Source organism: Diabrotica virgifera, chromosome 9 (genome assembly GCF_917563875.1).
Source record: "Diabrotica virgifera virgifera chromosome 9, PGI_DIABVI_V3a".
Lineage (NCBI taxonomy): Eukaryota > Metazoa > Arthropoda > Insecta > Coleoptera > Chrysomelidae > Diabrotica > Diabrotica virgifera.
In genome coordinates this window covers 193,000,257-193,024,741 of record NC_065451.1, presented here as the reverse complement: position 1 = coordinate 193,024,741, position 24,485 = coordinate 193,000,257, and the positions used below count along the sequence as shown (strand labels likewise).

The 24,485-nt window shown below is 35.9% G+C and overlaps 1 protein-coding gene across 50 annotated transcripts in view; it reads right to left on the bottom strand.

Moving 5' to 3' along the window:
- Positions 1 to 24,485, bottom strand: part of LOC114337907 (titin) — a 213,688-nt gene that overhangs the window by 132,079 nt on the left and 57,124 nt on the right. For all 50 annotated transcript variants that reach the window (XM_050662773.1, XM_050662771.1, XM_050662781.1 and 47 more), the window contains exons 9-14: positions 21,628 to 24,386; positions 17,361 to 19,248; positions 14,510 to 14,741; positions 13,075 to 13,433; positions 10,138 to 10,480; positions 6,291 to 7,728 (exon numbers count right to left, since the gene is read on the bottom strand). In XM_050662773.1, coding sequence (XP_050518730.1) covers positions 6,291 to 7,728; positions 10,138 to 10,480; positions 13,075 to 13,433; positions 14,510 to 14,741; positions 17,361 to 19,248; positions 21,628 to 24,386 — 7,019 coding nt within the window. The remainder of the gene's footprint in view (positions 1 to 6,290; positions 7,729 to 10,137; positions 10,481 to 13,074; positions 13,434 to 14,509; positions 14,742 to 17,360; positions 19,249 to 21,627; positions 24,387 to 24,485) is intronic.

Sequence of the window (24,485 nt, the reverse complement as noted above, 5' to 3'; positions counted from 1 at the left end):
GTGGACCCCCATGTAGTGCCGCAGAGTTTCTGTATTATATTGTTGCGTGTTTTCAATTTTGCTGCTGTTTTCGTCAGGTGTTCTCTGAATGTGAGCGTTCTGTCTAGAGTAACCCCAAGGTATTTCGGGTATTTATTGTGTTTTAACATCTTGTTATTAAAATACACTCGCAATTCTCTGTTTGCCAGCTTGTTGTTGAGATGAAAAGCTGATACTTCAGTTTTTGTAGTACTTGGCTGTAGTCTCCATTTCTTAAGGTATTCGCTGAGGATGGATAAGTCATTCGTGAGAGTGATTTCTGTAGTTTCTAAAGATTGGTGGCTTGTTGCAAGGGTCCAGTCGTCAGCATATCCAAACTTCCGAGACTCGGTTTCAGGCATGCCAGCAATATAGAAGCTGAAAAGTAAAGGGGCAAGGACAGAACCCAGTGGAAGACCATTGTTAAGTTTCATCTGTCTACTCGTCTCCTTTCCAATTATAACCTGGAAGGGTCTGTTTGTCAGCATGTTGTCAATGAGGTTAATTATCTTTCTGCAGGGGATAATACGGGCCAGTTTATATATTAATCCCTGTCTCCAAACAGTATCATATGCTGCTGTTAGATCTATAAATACTGTTGCTGTCTTTTGTTTCTTTTGAAAACTAGCTTCTATAAAAGTTGTGACAGCACTTGGTCCGTACAGCTTCGATGAGGGCGGAAGCCAGCTTGTTCAATGGGGACGTTTTCTAGTATCCTGTGACTAATTCTGTTGAGGAGAAGCTTTTCTAATAGTTTATATACCATGCTGAGTAGAGCTCTGGGGTGGTATTTTTCTGGCTTATCGTTTGATTTGCCCGGTTTCGGAACTGCAATTATCTTTGTTCGCTTAAGTGAGAAAGGAATGTTACCTGACTGAAGTACATCATTAAAGAACAATGCAAGCCACTGTTTCGTGTATGCACCACTGTGTATCAAGAACTCTGGATGGATACCATCAAACCCAGGTGCTTTACCTGATTTCATTTCTTTCAGCGCATGTGTGATTTCAGAAATAAGTATTCTTGCTGAATATTCGGAGTTCGTTCTGTTCATTTGTTTTAATGTCCTTAAGTCTCTTTTCACGTTGGTAGTATGTGTTTGATCTCGTGGAGCTCTGGATAGAGATACTATATGGGAGGCAACCTTGTTAGGAGACATTTTAGACTCTCTGGATTCCAGCTGGTTAGCTCCTTCAATTTTCCGCAACAGGGACCATGCCTGCCGGCTCAATTTTTTGAAGTCAAGGTTTTCGACAGTCTTTATCCATTTTTGGCGGCTAGCTGTATCGATGTTTTGTAAAAGCTCATCGGCTATTTCTCGGTCACCACTTTCGCGAAACTTCGTGTATAAGTCTTCACATGTTTCAGTCCATCCGGGCACATATTCTTTGCGAAACCCCCTAAGGATGGTTTCCTTGGCAGCGCTTATTACTGCACCCACAAACCTCTCATAATGTTTGCTGGTTGGAGGGACCCAGCTCAAGGTCTGTTATAGTTGTTCAGAGAACTTCTTCCAGTTTGCTTTTCTAAGGTTCCACCTGGGTCGGGGATATGATCTAATTATTGGAATTGATATTCCGATGGTGATAAGCACAGGACGATGTTGAGTATATGAGAAGTCTGCAAGGACACTTCTCGCAGTTGTTAGTGGTCTGTCATTGTATCTTTTGAGACAAAACATAGGCCTGGGTTATATTCTTTTCTCCATGCAGCTGATTTAAATGTTCCTCTGTCTTTGGCATCAAAAACTAGATATGTGTTTTGCTCTTCGGACCGTTCTGCTATGTACATAATTATCCCTACTTATTGGATTTATTGGCCTAAGCTTTTAACTATTTTTTACCGCCTAAAACTTGAGCTTTTTTTGCTATAGAATAAGTAAGACAACACACATTGTCGTTAATAATTTTTCTCATATGTTTAATTATTCTGCAATATTAGAACTCAACGAATTATTAAAATATGATAATAAAACCCAAATTTTAAGCGTTTAAGAAAGCCTTTCGATGGTCGAGAACTAAAGTTATGGCAGTTGTAATTTTAACTTTAATCTGACAAATCGAATACATGCATTCGTTTGTCCCTCCAGAGGTGACCTTATGCAGTGACGCATAGTTTGTCGCTATATTGCCAGCAGTACTAGCGTTTACGTATTTGATACGTTAGATTTAACTTAAAAATAAAACTGCCAGAACTTTGGTTCTCGACTATCGAAGGCTTCCTTAAACTCTTAAAATTTAGGTTTTTTATCAATTTTAATAATTTGTTGAGTTCTAATTATAGAATAATCAATCAGTTGAAAGAATAATTCATAACAACGTGGTTGGCTTACCTACGAAGCAAAAAACTCAATATTTAGGAGCAAAAAAATGGTTAAAACAATGGTTAAGCACAGGCCAAGAACACCAATAAGTAGATATTTTTGTATACACATACAAATCTACCTTCACCTCAATTTTTATGTGATTTGATTGCCAGGAAACGTACTATCTTTTTACAAAGGATAAAAAATGCGATTTTCGAAAAATTGGCTATATTTAAACAGCTGCATCTTCGCATTTATAGATGAATTTTAATACACAAATGCTCGTTTGAAAGATACCTATTTAAAAACGCTTTCATCGGTCGGTTTGTATATTTTTTCCTCGTTTAGTTCAATTTTGACAATTAGTAGAAAATTATAAAAAATTTTCTTTTCATAAGAAAGTTGACGTTATAACAAGATAAATGAGACCTTGTCCGCTAAAAACCGGTTCACTGGGCTCGGATATATAGCTTCAAATATTGGGTGAAAAGGGCTACTTTTGACACGCTCGAGGAGCATATCTCAGGCCCAGGGGCACCTAGAGGGCTCAGAAATAGCTATAGGCGATATTTTTAAGGTACAACAATATACTAAAATTTGGTAACAATCCGCGGACACCCCCTACAAAAGTGGTCGAAAAGTAAAAATATTTCTCATATTATATAATATATACATATCTATTTAGTTTGATGAGACGGATTTAACTTTTACGTATTTAAATTTGTCTAATTAGCTTGTTAAGTTAAACGTTTTCAGACCCCTTAAAAACACATGATTATAGAAACTGAAGCTTTCAGAGTTTGTTTTCTTTGAAAGCTAAACTCGAGCCAAGATCTATATAATTATAAACGATTTATTTTTAGACGAACCTCCCAAGAAATTGTGAAATAGTCTTTCGACTGTAACGAATATAATTAAAGCTTTAACATATTGTATATAGGGCGTCCCGTTTCTTTAAATCATTTAGTTTAAGAATTGATCTATTAGACTTAAGCTAATATTCAATTATTGTTGTATTCTACCAGTTATTATGACCAGTCTTAATTTCCTTTAATTTTATTTTCTTCTTTCTATCTGAAAAATCTTTCTATAAAAACGCGAAGATTACAGTTTTTACTGCTTATATCTACTGTTACTGACTGTTGTTGCATGTCCGCGTCTCTTATTCATCATCTTCTTCTTCAACCAAATGCCTCCTCATGGGTTCTCCACCCATTTTCTCAGCACTTTTGCTTTGATGCCGTCTAGCCATCGTTTTTGTAGTCTTCCTCTACTACAACTGTGCTCGCGTCGTCTCCAATGTACAATGTTTCTCGTCCACCTTTCGTTATCGTGCAACATATCCTACTCAGTTGCATTTCATTTGCGCAATTCTTCCAATTACATCTTCCGTCTTCATCCTGCTTTGCACATCCTCGTTTCGTATATGTTCTCTCAGAGATACTCCCAACATAACTCGTTTGATGGCCCTCTATGTTGTTCTTAATCTAATGGCAGATACCTCTGTAAATGTCACGGTCTCCATTCCATAACTGGTAGAATACAATGTTGAATACCCTGATCTTTAGATTTATTGGCAACATTTTTTTTTCAACATAACATTGACTCTCCTTACTGCTGTCCAAGTCATTCGGATTCTTCTATTCTAGTTATCTCTGCCTTTGATTCTGTGTACCTAGTTTGATCATGTAACCTAGTACACTCTTCGACACTTTCGATATCACTTTTATCTAAGTCTACTGTGATATTTTGATTTGTCATCACTATTGTTTTATTTAAATTTATTTTTATCAATCAACACACAAGGCAAGTGAAATACAAAAGCCGAAGAAAAGTTAAACATAGAAAGCTTAGAAGAAGAAGGGACACAAAACTTGTATAGAAACAAACTAACAGAAAAGCTAAACAGCCATAACCTAGAGACTAAAAAGGATATAGATGAAACCTGGGAAATTATTAGAAAATGTATCCTACAAGCAGCAGAAGAAGCTTTAGGTAAAAGAAAAGTCAACAGAAATAAACGGTAATACAAAACTCCATGGTACAACGAAAAGGTCAAAGCACTAGCAAATCAAAAGGAACAAGCATTCCTAACATACAAAAGAGTGAAGACGCCGGAGGTACGAGAAGACTACGAAAGAATCAGGAATAGAGTAAACCAAGAAATAGATAACATCAAAAAAGAACAGTGGGAGAAATTTACCAAAGATATGGAATACGACCTCTATGGATCTCAGAAAAAGGTGTGGTAGATTATAAGAAGACAAAAAACAAAAATGAATGAATTTGTGCGGAGGATTACGAAGGAACAATGGACTGAGCATTTCACGAAATTATATGGAGAAGGAAAAGAAGAGAACAGAGAAAGAAACATTAACGAAACTCACGATAGAGTACTAATATCACAAGAAGAGCTGCAAGAACGAATACAAAAATTTAAAAATAGAAAAGCACTTGGTCCTGATAAGATAAACAATAAGCTGCTAAAATATGGAGGATTAACAGTACTCAAATGGCTCCTAAAATTATTCGTCGATATAATAAATATCGGAGTAGTACCAGCGGAATGGAAGGAAAGTCTCCTGCTACCGATACTTAAAAGGGAGACTCAACAAATCCTAAAAATTATAAAGGCATTAGTCTGATGAATAGTACATTAAAATTGTTGACGGCAGTCATAAAAGATAAAATCCAGGAAAAAGCGAACATGGCACAAGGTTTACGGAAGAACCGCAGAACAATAGACGCAATTTTTATTATCATACAAATATAGACAAGGCGAAAACGGCGGGTTCGAAGGGAAAAATATTCCCATGAGATTTTTTTGCATAATCACATCGTGAGATATCCCAGAATAAGGTTCAAGAAGTCGCCCACGTGAAAAGTGGGCCAATTTTTTTTTACAATTTTTTTTTAATCAAATTGTAAGAATCAATATTTTTGGCCCAAACAGTTTTTTCTTTAATTTTTTGGACCATTCTGGACAAAAAAGGTCTGTTATAATTTTTCTCTAAAGTTGATCGTTTTCGACTTATAAGCAATTTAAAATTGAAAAAAACGAAAAATGGCGATTTTCAAGGCTTAATAACTCGGCTAAAAGTTATTATTATGAAAGTCAATATATGACTAAATCAAAGTTTGAAGCCCTCACTACAAGATCCTGAAGAAATTTTTGTCATTATTTTATTACTAAGCTGTTATTTTTAAGTAATAATAATAAGCGCCATGCACGTGTGCGGCCGCTGTAAATTCTGAGTGCGAGAGAGAAGCCATTCCAGCAGTCTAATTGTGCATCTTACTCGCACTCACATTTTACAGCAGCGTCAATACGATCTAACCACTCAATGTTATTAATTAAAAATAACAGCTTAGTAGTAAATTAATGACACAGATTTCTTCAGGATCATGTAGCGGCGACTTTAAACTTTAATTTAGTCACTTTCTGACTTTCATAATAATAATTTTTAACCGAGTTATTAAGTCTTAAAAATGGCCATTTTCGCGTTTTTCAAATTTTAAATTGCTTATAACTCGAAAAAGATCAACTTTGGACAAAAATTATAAGATACCTTTTTTGTCCAGAATGTTCCAAAAAACCTAAAAAAAATTAGTCCGGTCCAAAAATATTGATTTTTGCAATTTGATTTAAAAAATTGTTAAAAAAAAATTGGCCCACTTTTCACGTGGGCGACTTCTTGAACCTTATTCTGGGATGTCTCACTAATGTGATTATGCAAAAATATCTCATGGGAATATTTTCCCCAACGAACCCGCCGTTTCCGCCTTGTCTAATAATAGAAAAGTCTATTGAATATACCAGCATACATGTGCTTTGTAGATTTAAAAAGTGCTTTTGACAGTAGAAAACTTTTTTTCATAGGGAAAAAATAAACCAAATATCTAATCAAATCAGTTAAATTTGCTAATATTTCTATAATATTTATCTATACTGAAATTGAAATCTTACCTGGAAATCTGGCGATTCTGGAATAAGGAATCCCTCCCTCAACCATTGGATGGTGGGCTTAGGTTTTCCAGAAATAGTAGTCTTGAATTGAGCAGGGCTACCTTCAGGTACAGTAACGTCTTTCATTGGGGTTAGTGATGGTGCAACTTCTTGCGTTTCTGGTGCAATAACCTTCAACTTAGCTTGAGTACTAACAGCGCCTGCAGGATTTTCAGCGACGCATTTGTAGACTCCTTCATCTTCAGGGAAAGCTTCTGAGATCTTTAATGTGCAGAAGTCCCCTTCTTTGGTCATTTGGAAGTATTTAGATGGCTTGATGACCTTATCAGCCTTTTGCCACTTAATAACTGGAGTTGGTTTAGCTGAAATCTTACATCTGAACACGACAGCTTGTCCTTCTTTAATAGTCTGATCTTTGAGAGGTTCTAGAAGGGCAGGAGCCTTTTCCGCACCGGGAGTTGTGGGTTTGGCGGGTTTCTGGGCAGCAGATGGTGAAGTAACTACACATTCAGCTTCACATCTAGCTTCTCCAGAGTTGTTGATAGCGACACATTCATATTTACCGGTATCTTCTGGAACAACTTCAATAATGAGAAGAGTATAGATTTCGTCTTCTTCCAAAGTTTTGTATCTTATATCAGACACAATTTTCTTTCCGTTTTTCAACCAGTACACATCAATAGGTTTGGTACCGTCTATTTTAGCATCGAATCTTACTAGTTGTCCTACGTTAGCTTTGGTACTTTGAATTGTGGCTGTGAAGCTAGGTGGAACAGCACCACGTGTACCATGTCTTCGTCTTTCTTGTACTACCAAGTTGGCACTGCATTTAGCAGTACCTCCTCTATTTTCAGCAACCACACTGAACACACCAGAATCCTCCATAAACACTTGTCTCATTTGAAGGATGGACTTAGTACTGAAGGTATAAACTTTAAGATCTGGTGAACTGGTAATGGGGAAATCTTCCCTGAACCAGGTAATTTTAGGTAACGGATCACCATCAAATTCAACCTCAAATTTGGCAGAATCATTTTCGAACGCTCTTACTGGCTTAATCTTCTTGGTAAATACTGGAGGATTGGATGGTAGTACTTGGCCTTGGACTACTCTTTCTGTGGTCTTTGCTTTGTGTTCAACATCAGTCGTTTCAGTAGCTGTGATATTTCTAGTAATTTCTAGATCTCCCTTTTGTTCTTTTTGAACCTGTTTTTGTTTAGTAACGTGGATTTCTCTACCGTGTACTCCAGTTTCGGTTGGATCTGGTGGATAGGCTCCTTGTTTAGAGTCGATGTCTACTTCGTGCTGGATGAACTCCTGACCTTTGTCGGTCTTTCTCAACTGTACTTGGTCTTTGTGTGGCACAGGCTTGGCTTGTTCCGCTTTTGGTAGTCGGGGAACAGGTGCTAAGTTGATGTCATAGTTTGGTTTTTCATCACTGGAATAAAAAAATTAAATAAGTAAATGGCTGTATATATTATAAAAATAATAAAGATAGACAATTCAAAGTTTTATTTCCGAAGAAATAAACTTTTAATGAGACCTACTTTCTGGAGTGGTTACGCCTTCGTGGTTTCAATTACTTGCAAACCATATGAATGTTGGATTAAAGAAGACTAAAGGGGAGATCTAAGATTTGCATCTCCCTACCTGTCTAATCCAACGTTGCAAAATTCCAACACAAAGTAGGTCTTCATAATCAGATTACAGACTACGTTTATTACCAAGATAAGCTCTATCGTGTCGTCGGAGCTTGTAATTGGCTAGAAATTAATAGAAATTATGGCACCGATGGGTAAGCTTATCTTGGAAATGAACGTAGTATAGATAGTAAAGATACATTATACAGTACGTAAATCGTTCAGCTGGACATAGGGAACATACATTGTATATATTTAGATACATAAATACATACATTGTATTATATTGAGATAATTGTGGCAACTGAGCTCTCTCGATGACAATATGGTTGTTAGCATTAAGGGGCATTAACCTCAAAATTGATAACTCATTTCGACTGACACAAATTTACGTCAAAATATGACAATGTAGTAGCTAAATATTTTTGACCTAAGGGAATGGGAAAACTGTTTAGTTTTGAAATTATGTAGTTTTTAAATAAAGAATATTTTAAAAATCAAAGAAAATTATTAACTCATTAATCATAAACTTTGCTTTTGATTTATTTATGGACAGTCTTGCTTCAAAACTCAATCATTCTATTCGTTCTAACAGCTCTATTGCACCAAAAACTCGTACTCGAACAGAAGCTTCAACTAATACAGGTTAGCGCAGTTGCCACAATTCTCTCAATGTATATTCCCTATGTCCAGCTGGACGATTTACGTACTGTACTATAAAAAAATATATGCATATACTATTGTGTTTCAATTTATCAATCAAAGATAGAATAAAAATTTTAATTTTTTTAATATAACGCGGGCACATAAATTTGATACACCCTGTATATTGATTTGTAAATATTTATTAGAAGTTAGCTTTCAACGCAAAGTGGTTTCTCCTTAATGAATTTTTCCATGAAGAATATTAAAAACATTTTTGTAAATAAAAGTGAAGTGAAAGTTATTTAGGATTAGTATTTTAAACCGATTGTTTATTACGGGAAATATAGAAGCCATAGGTAATTAGTTCTTAGAAAATTAAGGTAAAGAAAGTTTGGAATTTTAAATATGTTTGTTTAATGACAGGAATATTTAGATAATTTCCGAAAAGTCATTAGTTTTGAGTAGAAGTATTGTTTGAAAGAATGACTGGGTTTTTCGATTGAAACAGGGAGGTGGAGAGAGAAATGTTTCTGATTGGCTTGGAAATTTGGAATGGGGAAAGTTTTGTTTGAATGTTGAGATAGTTTTGGAAAGAGGAATTCATTGTGTTACCGGCAGCCGAAAGGAGCAGTCAAAAGTTTTCGTAAGTAGTTCAGAAGCAAGTACTAGTGGTTGTGTTTGATAGTGAGAGTAGCTAAAAAGTGGAACGAGAGACAAATCAAATCGAGAAGAAATACCTCTTTGATTCTGTAAAGTCCAAAAGAGTAAGTTACAAGAATTATCGTTATTAAAATTATTTGTAACACCAAGTAAAAAAGATACTTGGGTCTCAGGAGATTATTGTTGAGAGAAAGAGAGGAGAGAGATTTGGAGTTTATTGAACGAGTCCTGGTCAAAGGAAGCCTGGCTTGTGTTTTTGGAGAAATAGTTGCTGGTATCCTGCTGGATTGTTTGCTGAGAACGGAGAGGGCTTTGATTGGTAGCCTAACATAATCAACAAGGAGGAGCTGTTTGGGTCAAGAGGAGACATCATTGTGTGTGAATCAAAAAGGTCAGTCAATAACCTATGTGATAGATTTTCTTTGTAATCAGAAGTTAAATTTTTTTACGTAAAAGCATATGCATTTAAGATTCCAACATTTCAAAAATTTAATAGGAAGTATAAGTAATTTGCGAATACCAAATTTGTTTGTTTAGCTTGTTTTTTATTAATGGTATCAAGAACAAAGCGATAAATATTTGTTTTGAATTAGATTAATTTATATGGTAAAAGTTTCTTTTGGACAGTTATGCCCACAGAATTTAATTGATAAATTTACAGAACATTGCTTTTGATAATAAAGGTAATTGTATGTGTTTATTTATGATTTTTCTATTTATTTCCTTTTCCTATTTTATCCCGATAAGGATCAACTAAGAGATACTGAAACCACGAGAGAAGATAAGTATAACCTGAGGTTTTTTCTTAATTTTTATGTATGATTTGCGTTAATTAAATTATTGATCAAGTAAATAATAATTAATATAAAAGTAATAAGAAAGCAGATCATAACAATACTTACAGATTTTCTTCATATTGCTGAGCCATTCCTCTAGCCATAGAACTGCTAAGAATCTTCTCTCCGGGAATAGCGAACTGGTGGGATGATTCCCGAAGTCTGATCTCCTTGGAGACCTGTTGGTTTTCAAGTTCCTGTATCTTATCATAATACTCTTGTCCCTTCTTATCTTTCACGCTGCGCTGCCATTCCGTCTCGGTTTCTCTGAATTCTTTGGGTTGGACGTGTTCGCCGGTGACGTTCACGCCACCTTCTCTAAGGGCAGTATTTCGCTCGTCGAATACTCGTTCGAGTTCGGTTTCTGCGCGTTCTTTTTGGTATTCAGTTAGTTCTAGATCGTACCAAGCTAAAGAAATAAAATTTACGTGAGATATTTGTAGTATGTTTCAAAGACTTCTCCTATAGCAATTCACAACAAAATATTAGAATAGGACGAGAAGTATCGTGCTGACGAAAATTGTCGAGGCGATGAACGCTTAATATGTATACTTGAAGCCCCTCTCCTATGTATACACCCGAATCAGCGTGACGCATAAAACTATTGTTTTATTGATTTCCAAAAGGCATTTGATAGTGTTAAGCATCCTATATTGATCGAAGTTCTAATAGACATCGGCTTGGACGGCAGAGCCGTTCGCATAATTGCAAATTTGTATTGGAATCAAACAACATTAGTTTTAGTAAATGGTTTGGAATCACATGCTCTTGATATTAAAAGGGGAGTGAGGCAGGCATGCTTCTTGTCTTGTCTTCTTTCAACCAATTATGGGATATATCAGATTTTTGTTAACATCCTAAGTGCTCTAAACTTTGTTGCAAACACAGGCTAAACACAGTTGCTCGAAATGACATAGTGTAGTTTACCTCCGAGGTCCAGATATGTAAATAATACCAAACTTGAGCAAGTTGATAAAAATCTCTACCTTGGATATTAGTTAAATTGTAACGCAGAGAGTCACGGTGAAATTAGATCCAGAATAGAGCAAGCCAGAGTCGCTTTTAGAAGAATGCCCAAGGTATTATGTAACAGCGACCTAAAATTGGCATTGAGTATCCACCTACTTCGCTGCCACGTATTCTCGGTCTTACTTTTTGGTGTCGAGTCTTGGACTATGAATAAAATTGATCTAAATCGCCTCGAGGCTTTCGAAATGCGGTGCTATAGAAGAACTTTTAAAAGTTTCTAAAGTTTCTTGGGTGGAGAAGATTCGAAACTTCACAATACTAGAACTACTACCAACAAAACAAGAGAAGAAATTAAAAGATGAATAAACCTTGCAAGTAGAGCATATGAACCCCAAAACAATTCCACTCAAGAAACATCCAAAGAAGAACTAAAATTATTATATAAAAAACACTGCTAATGTCGGATCTCACATGTGGGGTAGAACCATGGACCCTGATACAGAGTAATGAAATATTTTTGTGAATATTCGAGCGTAAAATACTCCGCAAAATATTTGGAGCCATAAGCAACTATGGACAGTGGCTCAAATGATATAACTTTGAATTATACCAGCCCTTTACTGAACATGGAGAAATTTCGTTTTATTGTGAATACTAAAGGAGAGTCTATGTTTTACATAACATTTAAACAAATACAGACAATAAACATTTTGCAAATATCGTTATTTTGGAACAAGACCATCTTGTTTTCTTAATAGTTTCTCAATTTTGAATATTTTTTAGACATGGCAGTCTTATTCCAAAGTAGCGGTATCTAGTAACAATGAAATATCATATTTTCAATCCTCTAATTGGTTTTCAAATTTTTTTGATTATTTAATATATTTTACTGGATATAATTGTTTCCCATAATGTCCAATCCCATTAGTTTTTTGTTGATCCATTTACCAGTAAGACTTTCAAACTAAATGAATTACATTTGCAGGACCAGCAAAGTATTTAATCAAAGCAAGACAAGGAAACATTTTTCCGTCAATGCCTGCCATATATTGTGATCAAATCATTTGATTTGATCTGTATTTAGATCATCGTTCTAGGGTTCATCGCTCTTTCGCCTCGATGTCTTCGAGATTTATTTCTCATCCCAGAGTTTTTTTTATTTTGTTAATATGTGAGGTTCACTCTCTTCTATTTTTATCACCTGCTACTTCTTGGGGCGCCAAATATATGCCCCACGTTGGGCGCCAAAAATATATAACATGCTTTTAATTATTCTCAGGGATTTTTGGATTTTTACAAGACAATTATGACGATGACTTATATGGTACAAAATCTTTTAGACGCAACTAAAGCACGTCCATTGATGGAGTAGATTATAAGATGTGATTTTAAAATTGTTATGTATAAAAACTATTTTCCTTATAAAAATTGTATAAACCACTTGGTCCATTGCTATTATAATATTTAATTGTTACATCTATATTGAACTTCGGACAATAAACACAATGCTTATATGGCAGGAGTCATGCAAAAATTACAAAAGCTCACATATATTAATGCATACCTGTTTAGACCTTCTTCAGCACAAAGCTTTTTCCTTAGGTTGATAAATGCTCTAAAGCGATAGGTGCTTTAAAGCAGTAATATTCTTGGCTGTTCGAGAAAAATAGGACTTACGGGAAAAGGATCATGGTGGACGGTATCGGGAGATGGATCAAGATGTTGAAGTTAGTGTAATGTGCGATTATGCGATCTATGCTTGTAGTTAATCGTGGTAGGTGCATTGTGTAAAGTTCAGAGTAATTTTAGTTAAAAAGAACACGATTCAACAAAGAGCGTACAAGAAAGTAAATTTCAATCTTTAAGTAAAGATAAAAGGAAAGGAAAGACGAAAGACATCAAGAATTTGGTGCAGTTGTATTAAGAATGTGTTTTGTTTCATGTTAGCCCTTTGGTAAACCGTGCGTTTCTTAACTCGTGTACCCTCTAAATTTGTAAGTATACTGAGTTGATATATTTGTGTGTTTAACTTACGTCTTGGCGAATTCTTAAGAACTCCTCTGTAGTCATCGTGTCTGGGGATAATTTTGAGCTCAGTTTCGGCGATAGCCTCTCCCACTGAGCTGCGAGCAATCACTTCTACCTTACCAGTGTCGTACTGGCGAGTTTTTGGGATATCCATGTGGTACATGCCATCGTAGGTGAGCTTGTAGCGGGAGCCGCTGACAACAGTGTGTCCGTTGATAAGCCACATGACACGCGGACGAGGATGGCCTGTAACTCTGCAGCAGAATCTCGCCCATTCTCCTTCCTCTACTGAAACTGGTTCAGGTCTACTGACAAACACTGGTGCTTGGCGTGGTTTAGTGTCTTCGACTGCTTCTTCAGGTACCCTATAATAAACGAAGTACACAGTTAAATTAAAATAACACACTAAAAATAAAAAAACTCGACAAGAATATATTAACATAGTGAGAAATCTCTATTGGAACTAACATGCTGTGGTAACATTAGATGGAAATAGCGCGGATGCTCAACTGATAAGTAGAGGAGTGAGACAAGGCTCTGTACTTTTACAGTAATATATACTTCGAAGAGTTATTTACACAAGCATTTGAAAACTGTACAGAAGGAATGAAGAAAAATGATGAAAATATAAATAACATTCGTTATGCCGACGATACAGTCATTATTACTGAAAGTGAGAAAGACCTGCAGACGCTACTAAGCACAATTTTTGATACTAGGGAACAGTTTGGTTTAACAATGAACATAAATGAAACAAAAATCATTGTTATCAGTAAGAGGAAGGATCCATATAAAAACTGAAGATACTGAACAAGTGAACAAAATGAAATACTTAGAAGTCTGGATTACTGAAGATCTTATTCCGAAATCAGAAATTCGATTAAGAATAGAGCAGTCAAGAGCAGCCTTTTTGAAGATGAGGAAATTTCTGAGTCATCAAAGACTCAATTTGCAAATCCGATATCGGATGGTAAAATTATGTTATATCCACTCTAGTCTTTTTTATGGTGTCGAAGCTTGGACTATTAATGTTGACTTAATGAGGAAGCTGGTGGAAGCTTTTGCGATGCGGCTTTTTAGGAGAATTTTAAAAATACCTTGGACCGATAATCTTACGAACGGAATGGTGTTTCACAGAATGGGAAGAGACAGAACTTTTGACTACCATTAAAAGGAGAATAAGAGCATATTTGGGACACATACTTAGAAATACTAAGTACTAGTTGTTGCAGCTGATTATGAAGGGCAAAATCGAAGGACAAAGGGGTCCTGGTAGACGACAGATATCCTTACTGAAAAACATTCGCGACTGGACTGGGTTAAACACACAGACGCTTTTAAAGAAAAGCTAAAGATAGAGATGAATCTGCAATGGTTATAACCAACTTTCATTAGTGGAGTCGGCACTAGAAGAAGAAGAAGACACCAAAAGTATACTTACACTTGCCAAGCAGCTTCAAGTTCTCTAATCTTTTCGATACTCTTCATTCCTTTGGGTAGCTGAGAGTCGTAGATAATGCCTGGTTTACCAGTTGTTTTGATAACGGCTCTAGTTTCATCCATGCCATACAAATTAGTAGCTCTACACAAGTATTCACCGCTGTCTTCTGGATATACCCATCCAAAGTTCATAGCCACGTAACCAAAGTCATAGATTGGTGTAAATCTATTTTCTATAAAAAAAATATGTCATTAGTTATTGTTTACTGTGCATTTTTGTGTTTCATGGACCTTGAGAAGGCGTTTGACAAGTAATATATCAAGGAAATAAAGCAAACAGAGCCGCAGGTTGCCTGAATGAAACAATATGGATAAATAAAAATATCAGAAAGGAAATGAAAGGCAGCATATATAAAACATTTATCAGACCAATCATTATACATGCGGCAGAAACAGGACCTGATACAGAGAGGAAAAAAAGAATGCCACAGACAGCAGAGATAAAAACCCTTAGAATAATCGATGGTAAGACATTATAAAAGTTGGATGACTGACGAAATCCTGGCGATGTTCGAAGAAAGAAGAAAACATAAAACCAAGGGAACCGAAACAAATATCGAGAACAACAACGCATAAGAAGAGAGATAAGAACGGCAAAAAATAAGTGGCTAAAGAAACAGTGTGAGGAAATGGAACAGTTACAAAAACAACATGATGACCACAATCTACATAAGAAACTAAAGGAGGTAGCTGGAATATACAGAAAAAAGAAGTTTTCTAACTTAGAAAATGAACAAGGAAAATGGTACAAGATGATAGAGAGAGGAAACTCATATGGGAAAAATACATCAAAAATCTCTTTGCAGACGAGAGGCCTGAGATAGAAGTCGTTCAGGAACAAGTGATAGATATTAACAACCTATCTGGTCCCGAGATCACAATTGAAGAAATTACTAGAGCAATAAATACCTCGAAAGACGGGAAAGCAGTTGGACCTGATCAAATTCCTGTTGAGTTACTCAGATTGTTAGATGAAGAGGGAACTATGATACTCCAAAGATTTTTCAACCAAATCTATAAAAAAGGAAAATTCCCTGTCTAATGGCTTCTATCTACCTTTATCCCTTTGCCAAAAAAGAACAACGCAACAAAGTGTCAAGACCACCGACTAATAAGTCTGATGAGCCATTCTTTAAAAATATTCCTCAAAGTTCTTCACTACAGAATCTCCACAAAATGCGATAAGGTTATTGATTGCTCACAATTTGGATTTCGAAAAGGCCTGGGTACCAGGGAAGCACTAGGTGCAACCCAAGTGCTAGCTCAGAACTGCTACGATCAAAGGAAATATGTAATGATGTGCTTTATAGATTATGAAAAAGCCTTCGATCGAGTATAACATCACAAACTCGTACATATACTAAAACAACTCAACATAGATCAAAAATACATTCGTTGCATAGAAGCTCTTTACTGGAATCAAACAGCTGCCGTCAAGGTGGTTAATGAAACAACGCAAGCTCAAAATATTCTCAGAGGTGTAAGACAGGGATGCATTCTCTCCCCACTACTGTTAAATTTATATTCAGAAAGTATCTTTCATGAAGCTCTTGAGGAATGCGAAAGCGGCATCAAAGTAAATGGTACCTGGGTCAATAATATACGATATGCGGATGACTCGGTCTTAATAGCAGACAATATAGAAGACCTGCAAAACCTTCTTAATAAAATTGGAGAGCATAGCGAGAACATGGGACTTAGTATCAACATAAAAAAAGACGAAGTTCCTTATAATCAGTCGTCAATTATGTCAACATCAAAATGCAAGACTAGCATATAACAACCAAGATGTAGAGCGCGTAAGAAAGTTTAAGTACCTGGAAACCTGGCTATGTGAAGACTGGATGTCGGATATGGAAATTAAATGTCGGATAGAAAGGGCCAGAAGTGCATTCATGAAATTCAGAAACGTCTTTACGAACTCTGACTTTGACCTAAACCTAAGACTGAGATTCACAAAATGCTATATATGGTCGGTGCTCCTATATGGCATGGAAGGATTGACTTTAAAAATAAACACAATGAATAAGCTAGAGGCATTTGAGATGTGAATCTATCGACGGATCCTTAAAGCTCCCTGGACTACAAGAATAACAAATCAAGAAATCCTGAGAAGAATTGGTACAGAACGACAATTGCTATGCACAATTAAACAGAGAAAAACGGCATACCCGGATACATTCTACAAAATACATACTGCAAGGGATAGAGAAAAATGGTCAAACGTGATCGCGAACATCCATTAGTGGATTGCATAAGAAGAAGAAGAAGACATTATAGGAAGAGGTAGAAGTACAGATTTTCGACGGAGATGCAACATAGAGTACATCACGAAGTGGTTAAAAATCAAGAGTAGAATGGAACGATACACATAAGCTGAATGACATCAAATAGAAAAGAAGGACGAGAGACGGTTCCTCAATAGGAAGACGATCAATGGGAAGACCACGAAAGCCATGGAACGACAACTTACTAAAGGCACATTGAAAAACTGACAGACTTATGTCTACACAAAAAGAAGAAGAAGAAGAACCCTTGAACAATATCAATTAATCAGATAAAGATCCAAATATCTAATTGAGATTACAGATTCTGCAGATCTAAGATTTAAATCTTTATTTTTACCTCAGTGCTTAAATGGACATTGGAAAATTCTTTGACGATGTTAAAGATGAACATTTAAAGTCTCCACTCTTGAAATGAATCAATGGAAAAATTGAAGTACTTATAGAAATAATAGCAGATACTGATACAGTTAGTGAATAAAAATAGACATATGACAAAATACTTACTATGTGGTAGAGGTTTTCCGTTGAGGAACCATTCAACTTTCATGTTTGGATCACCAACAGGAGCCAACTGACATTCAAATTTAGTGGTCTGCATCTCAACCAAATCAGTTTGATCTTTAATTTGGGTTACAAACCGTGGAGGCTGTCTCTTTTCCACGTCATACAAGTCGTCTTCTGTAAGATGGATTTCGGAAGTGTACTTCTTAATAGCAGCTTCCATTTGCATGAGAGTTTCAGACTTCTTCATTCCTTTTGGTACTTGGTTCTGTAGGATAATGTTAGGAAGTTTTTTACAAGACACACTGGCCTTGGTAAAGTCCTCTCCATAATCATTGACTGCTCTACATACATATTCTCCCGAATCTTCAGCGTAAACGTACAAGATATCAAGAGAAACAAATCCAAGATCAAAAACGGTTCTGTAACGGTGTCCTGAAGGTAACAATTTACCATTTCTATACCACTCGACCCTAAGCTTAGGATCATCTTTTGGTTCAACGGTGCATTCGAAGTGAACCGATTCAGATTCTTCAACAGTTGAAGATTCAATTTGTGTGACAAATCTGGGAGGAGAGTAAGTCTTTTCTTTTTCGGGTGCTTGAGAAACTGGACCTTTTTCGAGTTCCTTAAGTTTCTCGGCGCTCATTCCAGAAGGAAGTTGACTTTCAGTATCAATACTCTTCTTGGTCTTTGACGTAACAGTAGCTTTAGTGGTAGCTGTTCCCCATTTGTTAGAAGCTCTACATATGTATTCACCAGCATCTCTGGAATACGAATAGTCAATATCCAAGGAAATAAAGCCAAAATCGTTGATTTGATGGACTCTGGAACCAGTAGCGAATGGTCTGCCATTATGGAACCAGTCAATTCTCATCGTTGGATCATTTACGGGTTCAACTCTACAATCAAAATGAATTGGTCCACCTTCTGGTACATCAATGTTATCCTTGACTTCCACTGTAAATCTGGGTGGATTAGGTTGTTCTTCTTCAGTGAGTAACTCTTCTTTCTTGTGTAGCATTTCTTCAAGTTTTTGAATGCTTTGGGTACCAGTGCGGAAGTTAGAAGGCAATTGTGGTTCCATTATAATTCCTTGTCTGCCTTTAACCTGTAATTGACAAGATACAGTAGCTTCTCCATGTCTGTTTGTTGCTTTGCAAGTGTATAAACCGGAGTCTCTTTGGTAAACTCCCGATACTTCTAATATGACGAAACCAAAGTCGTTAATTGTCTTAATTCTTGAACCAGCCCATAATGGTTTACCATTGTGGAACCATTCAACCCTCATACTTTGGTCATTAACAGGTATTAATCTGCATTCGAAGTGAGCGAGTCCATTTTCGTTCAATATTAAATCTGAAGGAGATGTGATGAATTCTGGTGGTCTGCCGGTATCGTCATCTGGTGTAAGTTGAGAAGGAGCAACACCAAGTCCTTCAAGTTCAGCAATCTTATCAATTGTTCCCTCCATACCTTTAGGTAATTGAGATTCGAGAATAATACTTCTTTTACCCGATACCTTCATTGATGCTGTTGTAACAGCCTCACCATATTCGTTAATAGCTCTGCAAGAGTATTCTCCTGAGTCTTCTGGATAAACTGGCGAAATTTCAAGAATAACAAAACCAAAGTCACAGAAAGTACGGAATCTTGATCCAGTTCTGAGAGGTTTGCCATTCCAGAACCATTCAACTTTGAGTTTGGGATCGTCGGTTGGTATGAGTCTGGCTTCAAAGTGAGCGTTTTCACCTTCTCTGAGACTATCGATGTTTGATAGAGGAACAGTGAATACGGGAGCTTTGCCAACCCTTGTGTCTTCCTTTTCGTCTCGTGTTCGTATCATAGCATCTTCTAGAGTTTGTATTTTCTCTAGACCACCTTCCATGCCCTGAAATAAAAGATATGTTTTAATACAAAAAACCATAACTTAATTCATTATTTTTTGATAACATAAGTGATGAGTAAAGGTCGGTATATATGCAATGCCTCAATACACACGTTTACTCTGTTTGAAGCGAAAACCATCAATGAAACTAACGTGAATTTCGAAGAATCATATGGCTACTTATTCCTGAAAGGTTCACTGACACATCCGCCTCTTTTGGATTTCGGAAAACCCGTCCCACTAAGTGTTTATGTATGTTTCATTTTGTCGGTATATTAGGGTTGTTATTTGTTTACTAGTTTACCTAAAACCTTTTATTACAATAGACGGTACTACCGAAATGATTTAAACAAACAGATTATATTACTCGGGAAATTTAAATCAAAAATTTCGAGCAAAGGTTGACACATTCAGTAAACATTTTCATTATTGTTTGTACAAAAATATGCAGATATATGCAATTTCTTGTAAAATAGAAATTTATGCAAAATATGGCATATATGCAAGAAGATGCATTTTGCATATATTCCGGTTTCTAGTCTTCATGGACTTTTTTTACAAATATATGCAGATATATGCAATTTCTTGTAAAATTATGAAATTTATGGAAAATATGCCAGATATGCAAGATGCATTTTGCATATATTCCGGTCTCCAGTATTGAGGGTCTTTTTCTACAAGAATATGCATATATATTGTTATATTCCTATTTGACATGTGAAATAAAAGACTATATTTATATTTAAAATCCAAGTTAAAATAACAATTTTCATATTTCTCAACCACGAGCATATAAATTTTGAACACCCTGTATAAGACAAATTTTGTAAAAATAGTTATAGCTAGTTTTTAAGAAAGTGTTTTCGCAGAAGTGTTTACTAGCCCCATGAACAATGCATTTTAAGTAAGCAGTTCGGGTGCTGGTTTAAGAAAGTGTTCTTTGAACTGTTTATCAAAACCACAGACAATATATTTTATTAAACAAAAGAGTAGGTCATTAAGTTTTTCAAAAAATGCGGGTAGGTAATTCATTAGCCGCACGGTACATAAGAGATAGTTAAAATATACCTGTGTATTAAGATTCTTAAACATAGATAAAAATATGATTAGTGTAGAAAATAGAATTAAAATAGTCGGAATATTATTTTTTCTTGGAAATCCATAAAGACATGTTTAGAAAAAGGAAAGAGTTTTTTTGGTAAATACGTCATGATTGAAAGTTGTTTTGATTGGGAGGAAAAGTAATTCTGAAGGGGAATGATTTGGAAGAATGAGAATGAATGAAGAGAGAGAGTCAGTGTGTTTTGTTAGATCGAAAGGAAGAGTCCAGTTTGAGGATAGTGTACAAAGAAAGTAAAACGCCGGTTGGTTTTTGGAAAAGTGACAAGCAGCATATCGTGGAACGAGTAATAGGCCAAGTCGAGAGATCATATAACTCCTTGAGTCTAAAGTATCCAGTGTTTGTTTAAGTGTTACAAAAAGTTGGAATACTGCATCAGGAGAAAGCCGGAACGAGTACTGTACGAGGCATAGTGAGGAAAGGGAGAACGAGTTTGCAGAGGAGCAGGGACATTATTGGAAAACGTGGACGAGTTTCTTTGGATCGCAACCCCAGCAAAGAAGGAAACGTGTTGTGTGTGAAGACATTGTCGAATCATCAGCAAAAGTCAGTTTTATTTTTTTTTTTGTTGAGACATGAATGTATGGTTTTGCGTATTAAATACCAAAGTGCATATTGAACTACACATTTCACTATTATAAAATCATCAAACCTCAATCAATTTTGTTACTTGTAAATCATTATAGTTGATTTTTTTTATATACAATAATATTGATAAAATAAAAATTTTTTTTATATCAAAAAAATTTTGAACAGGAAGAACATCCTGTATAGCAGAGGTAGAGAGATTCATAGTTAATTATTTAAAAAAACAAATTTGGAGACAAAAAGAAATAAGATTCCTATTTTCATAATTGTTAGATAAAATAAAGATAGAAGAGTAAATAAACTTTACAATATTAAACATTTATTTCCGTTTGATAAAATAAACGACTTTTATAATTTCTAATTGAAATTCATATGTGTATTATTTTATTCTCTTTTATCTATCCCTATTAGGAATCCACTAAGAAATATTTTGAAGCCACGAAAGTAAGTATTGATAGCATAATTTAGCCCTGAGATTTACAATTTATTTATGTTTGATTTGTTTGATTAATGAGATAATTAATTGATTAATTAATCCAAGTAGATCACAACAATATATATATATATATATATATATATATATATATATATATGCAATTTTTTGTAAAAATATGAAATTTATGCAAAATGTGCCAGATATGTTATGTTATGAGAAAAAAGTAAAAGACACTTACCCGCGGGAGTTGCGAGTCCAGGATTAAATTCGTCTTTGATACGCATTTCAAATTGGCTTTGGTCGAGTCCTGGCCATATTTATTGTAAGCTCTGCATTCGTATTCTCCTGAGTTTTCTTCGTAACAGTAAAGAATGTCAAGAATAACAATACCGAAATCATGGAAGGTGCGGTATCTATGGCCATGAGGTAGTTTTTTACCATTATAATACCATTCGACTACCAAATCTGGATCAGTAACTGGAGTAAGTCGGGCTTCAAAGTGAGCGCTCTGTCCTTCAACAAGTTTTGTGACGTCTTGAATCTGTGTGATGAATTTAGGAGGTTCAGTAACCGGAGTGCTTGGTGCTTGTGCATGTTGACCTTGCATGCTTTCTAATTCTCTAATCTTAGCCAAAGATTCTGGTTGAAGACTGTCTGTAAATACTCCACCTCTTCCGTGAGCAGCAATTGTAGCTTTAGTAAAGTCTTCACCATATTTGTTATAAGCTCTGCACACATATTCTCCTGAATCATGGTTTTGAATGTACGAGATATCCATAACAACGAAACCAAAATCGGACACAGATTTGATTCTGTTTTTATCTAAAATTGGTTGTCCGTTGTGGTACCATTCAACTTTAAGATCTGGGTCGTTGACTGGTATTAAAGTACACTCGAAATGAGCAGATTGTCCATCTTTAAGACCAACAATATCTTTAATGTGAGTAGTAAACTTGGGTGGTTGACCACCAGTTCGTTCTGTACAATTTAATGTGACGCTTTGTTCAGCTCTTCCCCATTTGTTGGTTGCAACACAGGTATAGGTTCCAGAATCTTCAATCTTAGTACCAAGAATTTCTAATACCACCATTCCAAAGGCATGTACTGTTCTGAATCGGTGGGACGCTTCTATGGTCTTTCGATTGTAGAACCATTCTACTTTCATAGTCTGGTCACCTACTGGAGTTAAACCAGCTTCGAAGTGAGCAATTTCTCCCTCTTTAACATTATTAAGAGGAGTAAATTCGGAAGTGAATACAGGAGCGTGTCCTTCGTCAGATTCTGCTTGTGGTAGGTCTGGTCTGTTAAGAGAATCTTCCAAATCTTGGATCTTTTCAAGACCCTCTTGTCCTTTAGGATGTTGGGTTCTTTCGATGAGATTTGATTTACTAGTGCAATAAATTGTTGTAGACGTGAAAGCTTCTCCAGATTTGTTGGAAGCCTTACAAGTGTAAATACCTTGATCTCTTTCATATACGTCAGTGACATCTAATGTTACGAAACCAAACTCTTGAGTAAACTTGAATCTGCTACCATGGTCAATAGATTTTCCGTTAAAGAACCATTCGATCTTCATGTTAGGATCTTCTTTTGGTTCTACGGTACCTTCCAAATGCAATGGTTGTCCTTCTGCTAAATGGAATTCGGGATTGAGTGGTATTATCCAAACTGGTTTACCGTAATCTTTTTCAGGAGCTGAAGGTTGTCTTCTGTATTTGCCAGCAATTGCATCTTCTACATCTTCGATGGCCTCTAGACCAGCTTTACCTTGAGGATGTTGCGTATCTAGATATATATTTTGTTTAGCAATGCAACGTAATGATCCAGAAGTTGTTGCAGATCCCTTGCTGTTGCTGGCCTTGCAAGTGTATATTCCAGAATCGGACTCATAAGCATAGGTGATATCTAAAGCAACATATCCAAAGTCATAGGTTGACTTATATTTGGAACCAGTAGGCAAAGGTTTGCCATTAACGAACCATTCAATTTTAAGAGTGGGATCTTTAGATGGTTCTACGTTACATTCGAAGTGAACATTATCTCCTTCCATGCATTCTACATTATTAAGATGAGTAATAAATATAGGTAGTTCATACACTGGTTCAGGAGTATCTTTCTTAACGTCTGCTGGTCTTTCAAGAGCTTCAAGTTTAGGTATAGCATCTGGATGAAGAGTTTGTCCCAACAACCAATGCCTGTCTTCAATCTTTAGAGAACATGTAGATATTGCTTCTCCAAGTTTGTTAGTTGCTTTGCAAGTATAGATTGCAGAGTCATCTTCCCTCAAACCGTTGATAGATAGAGTTACCAATCCAAAGTCAAAAGTACTACGTAGTCTGGTACCAGTAGCAAGAGAGATACCATTTTTGAACCATTCAATACGAAGATTAGGATCTGCTCTGGGTTCTACTTGAGCTTCAAGGTAAACATGTTGACCTTCTACTAATTTATCGTAGCTCTTTAAGTGGGTAGTAAACACTGGTGGTTGTTGTGGTGTAGTGTCAACAAACATTTGAGGAACTTTGTTCATTTCAGCTTCTTTAAGTTGAATCTTCTGCCAGGCATCAGGTTGCAATGGTTCACCAACAATACTGGATTTAGGCTTAACTTTCATAGATATAGAAGAAACAGCCTCGCCTGATTTGTTGATAGCTTTACACATGTATACTCCTGAATCCTCTTTAACGGTAGACATGATATCCAATGTAACAAATCCGAAGTCGTGGGTTACTTTAAATCTTGAACCAAGTTTTAGTTCTACTCCATTAACATACCACTCGAATTTCAAATCAGGATCACCAACTGGTACGACTCTAGCTTCAAAGTGAGCATGCTGGCCTTCCCAAAGTTCAGTTGGTCCAGTAAGGAGTTGTGTAAATATTGGTTTTTCGAATAGACGATCAGGCTCATCTGGCCTGGAAGCCAAGGGTTGTTCAAGCTGAGCAATTCTTCTCTGAGCTTCGGGATGTTGGGTTTCCAATAGGATGCTGGCTTCAGCTGGAAAAGAAATATTTGAATATTAATGTAAGGTCTCAGAAGCTAAATCAGGCAAATAAATATCGTTTTTTTTTTGTCGATGTTATTAGGTAGATTAAA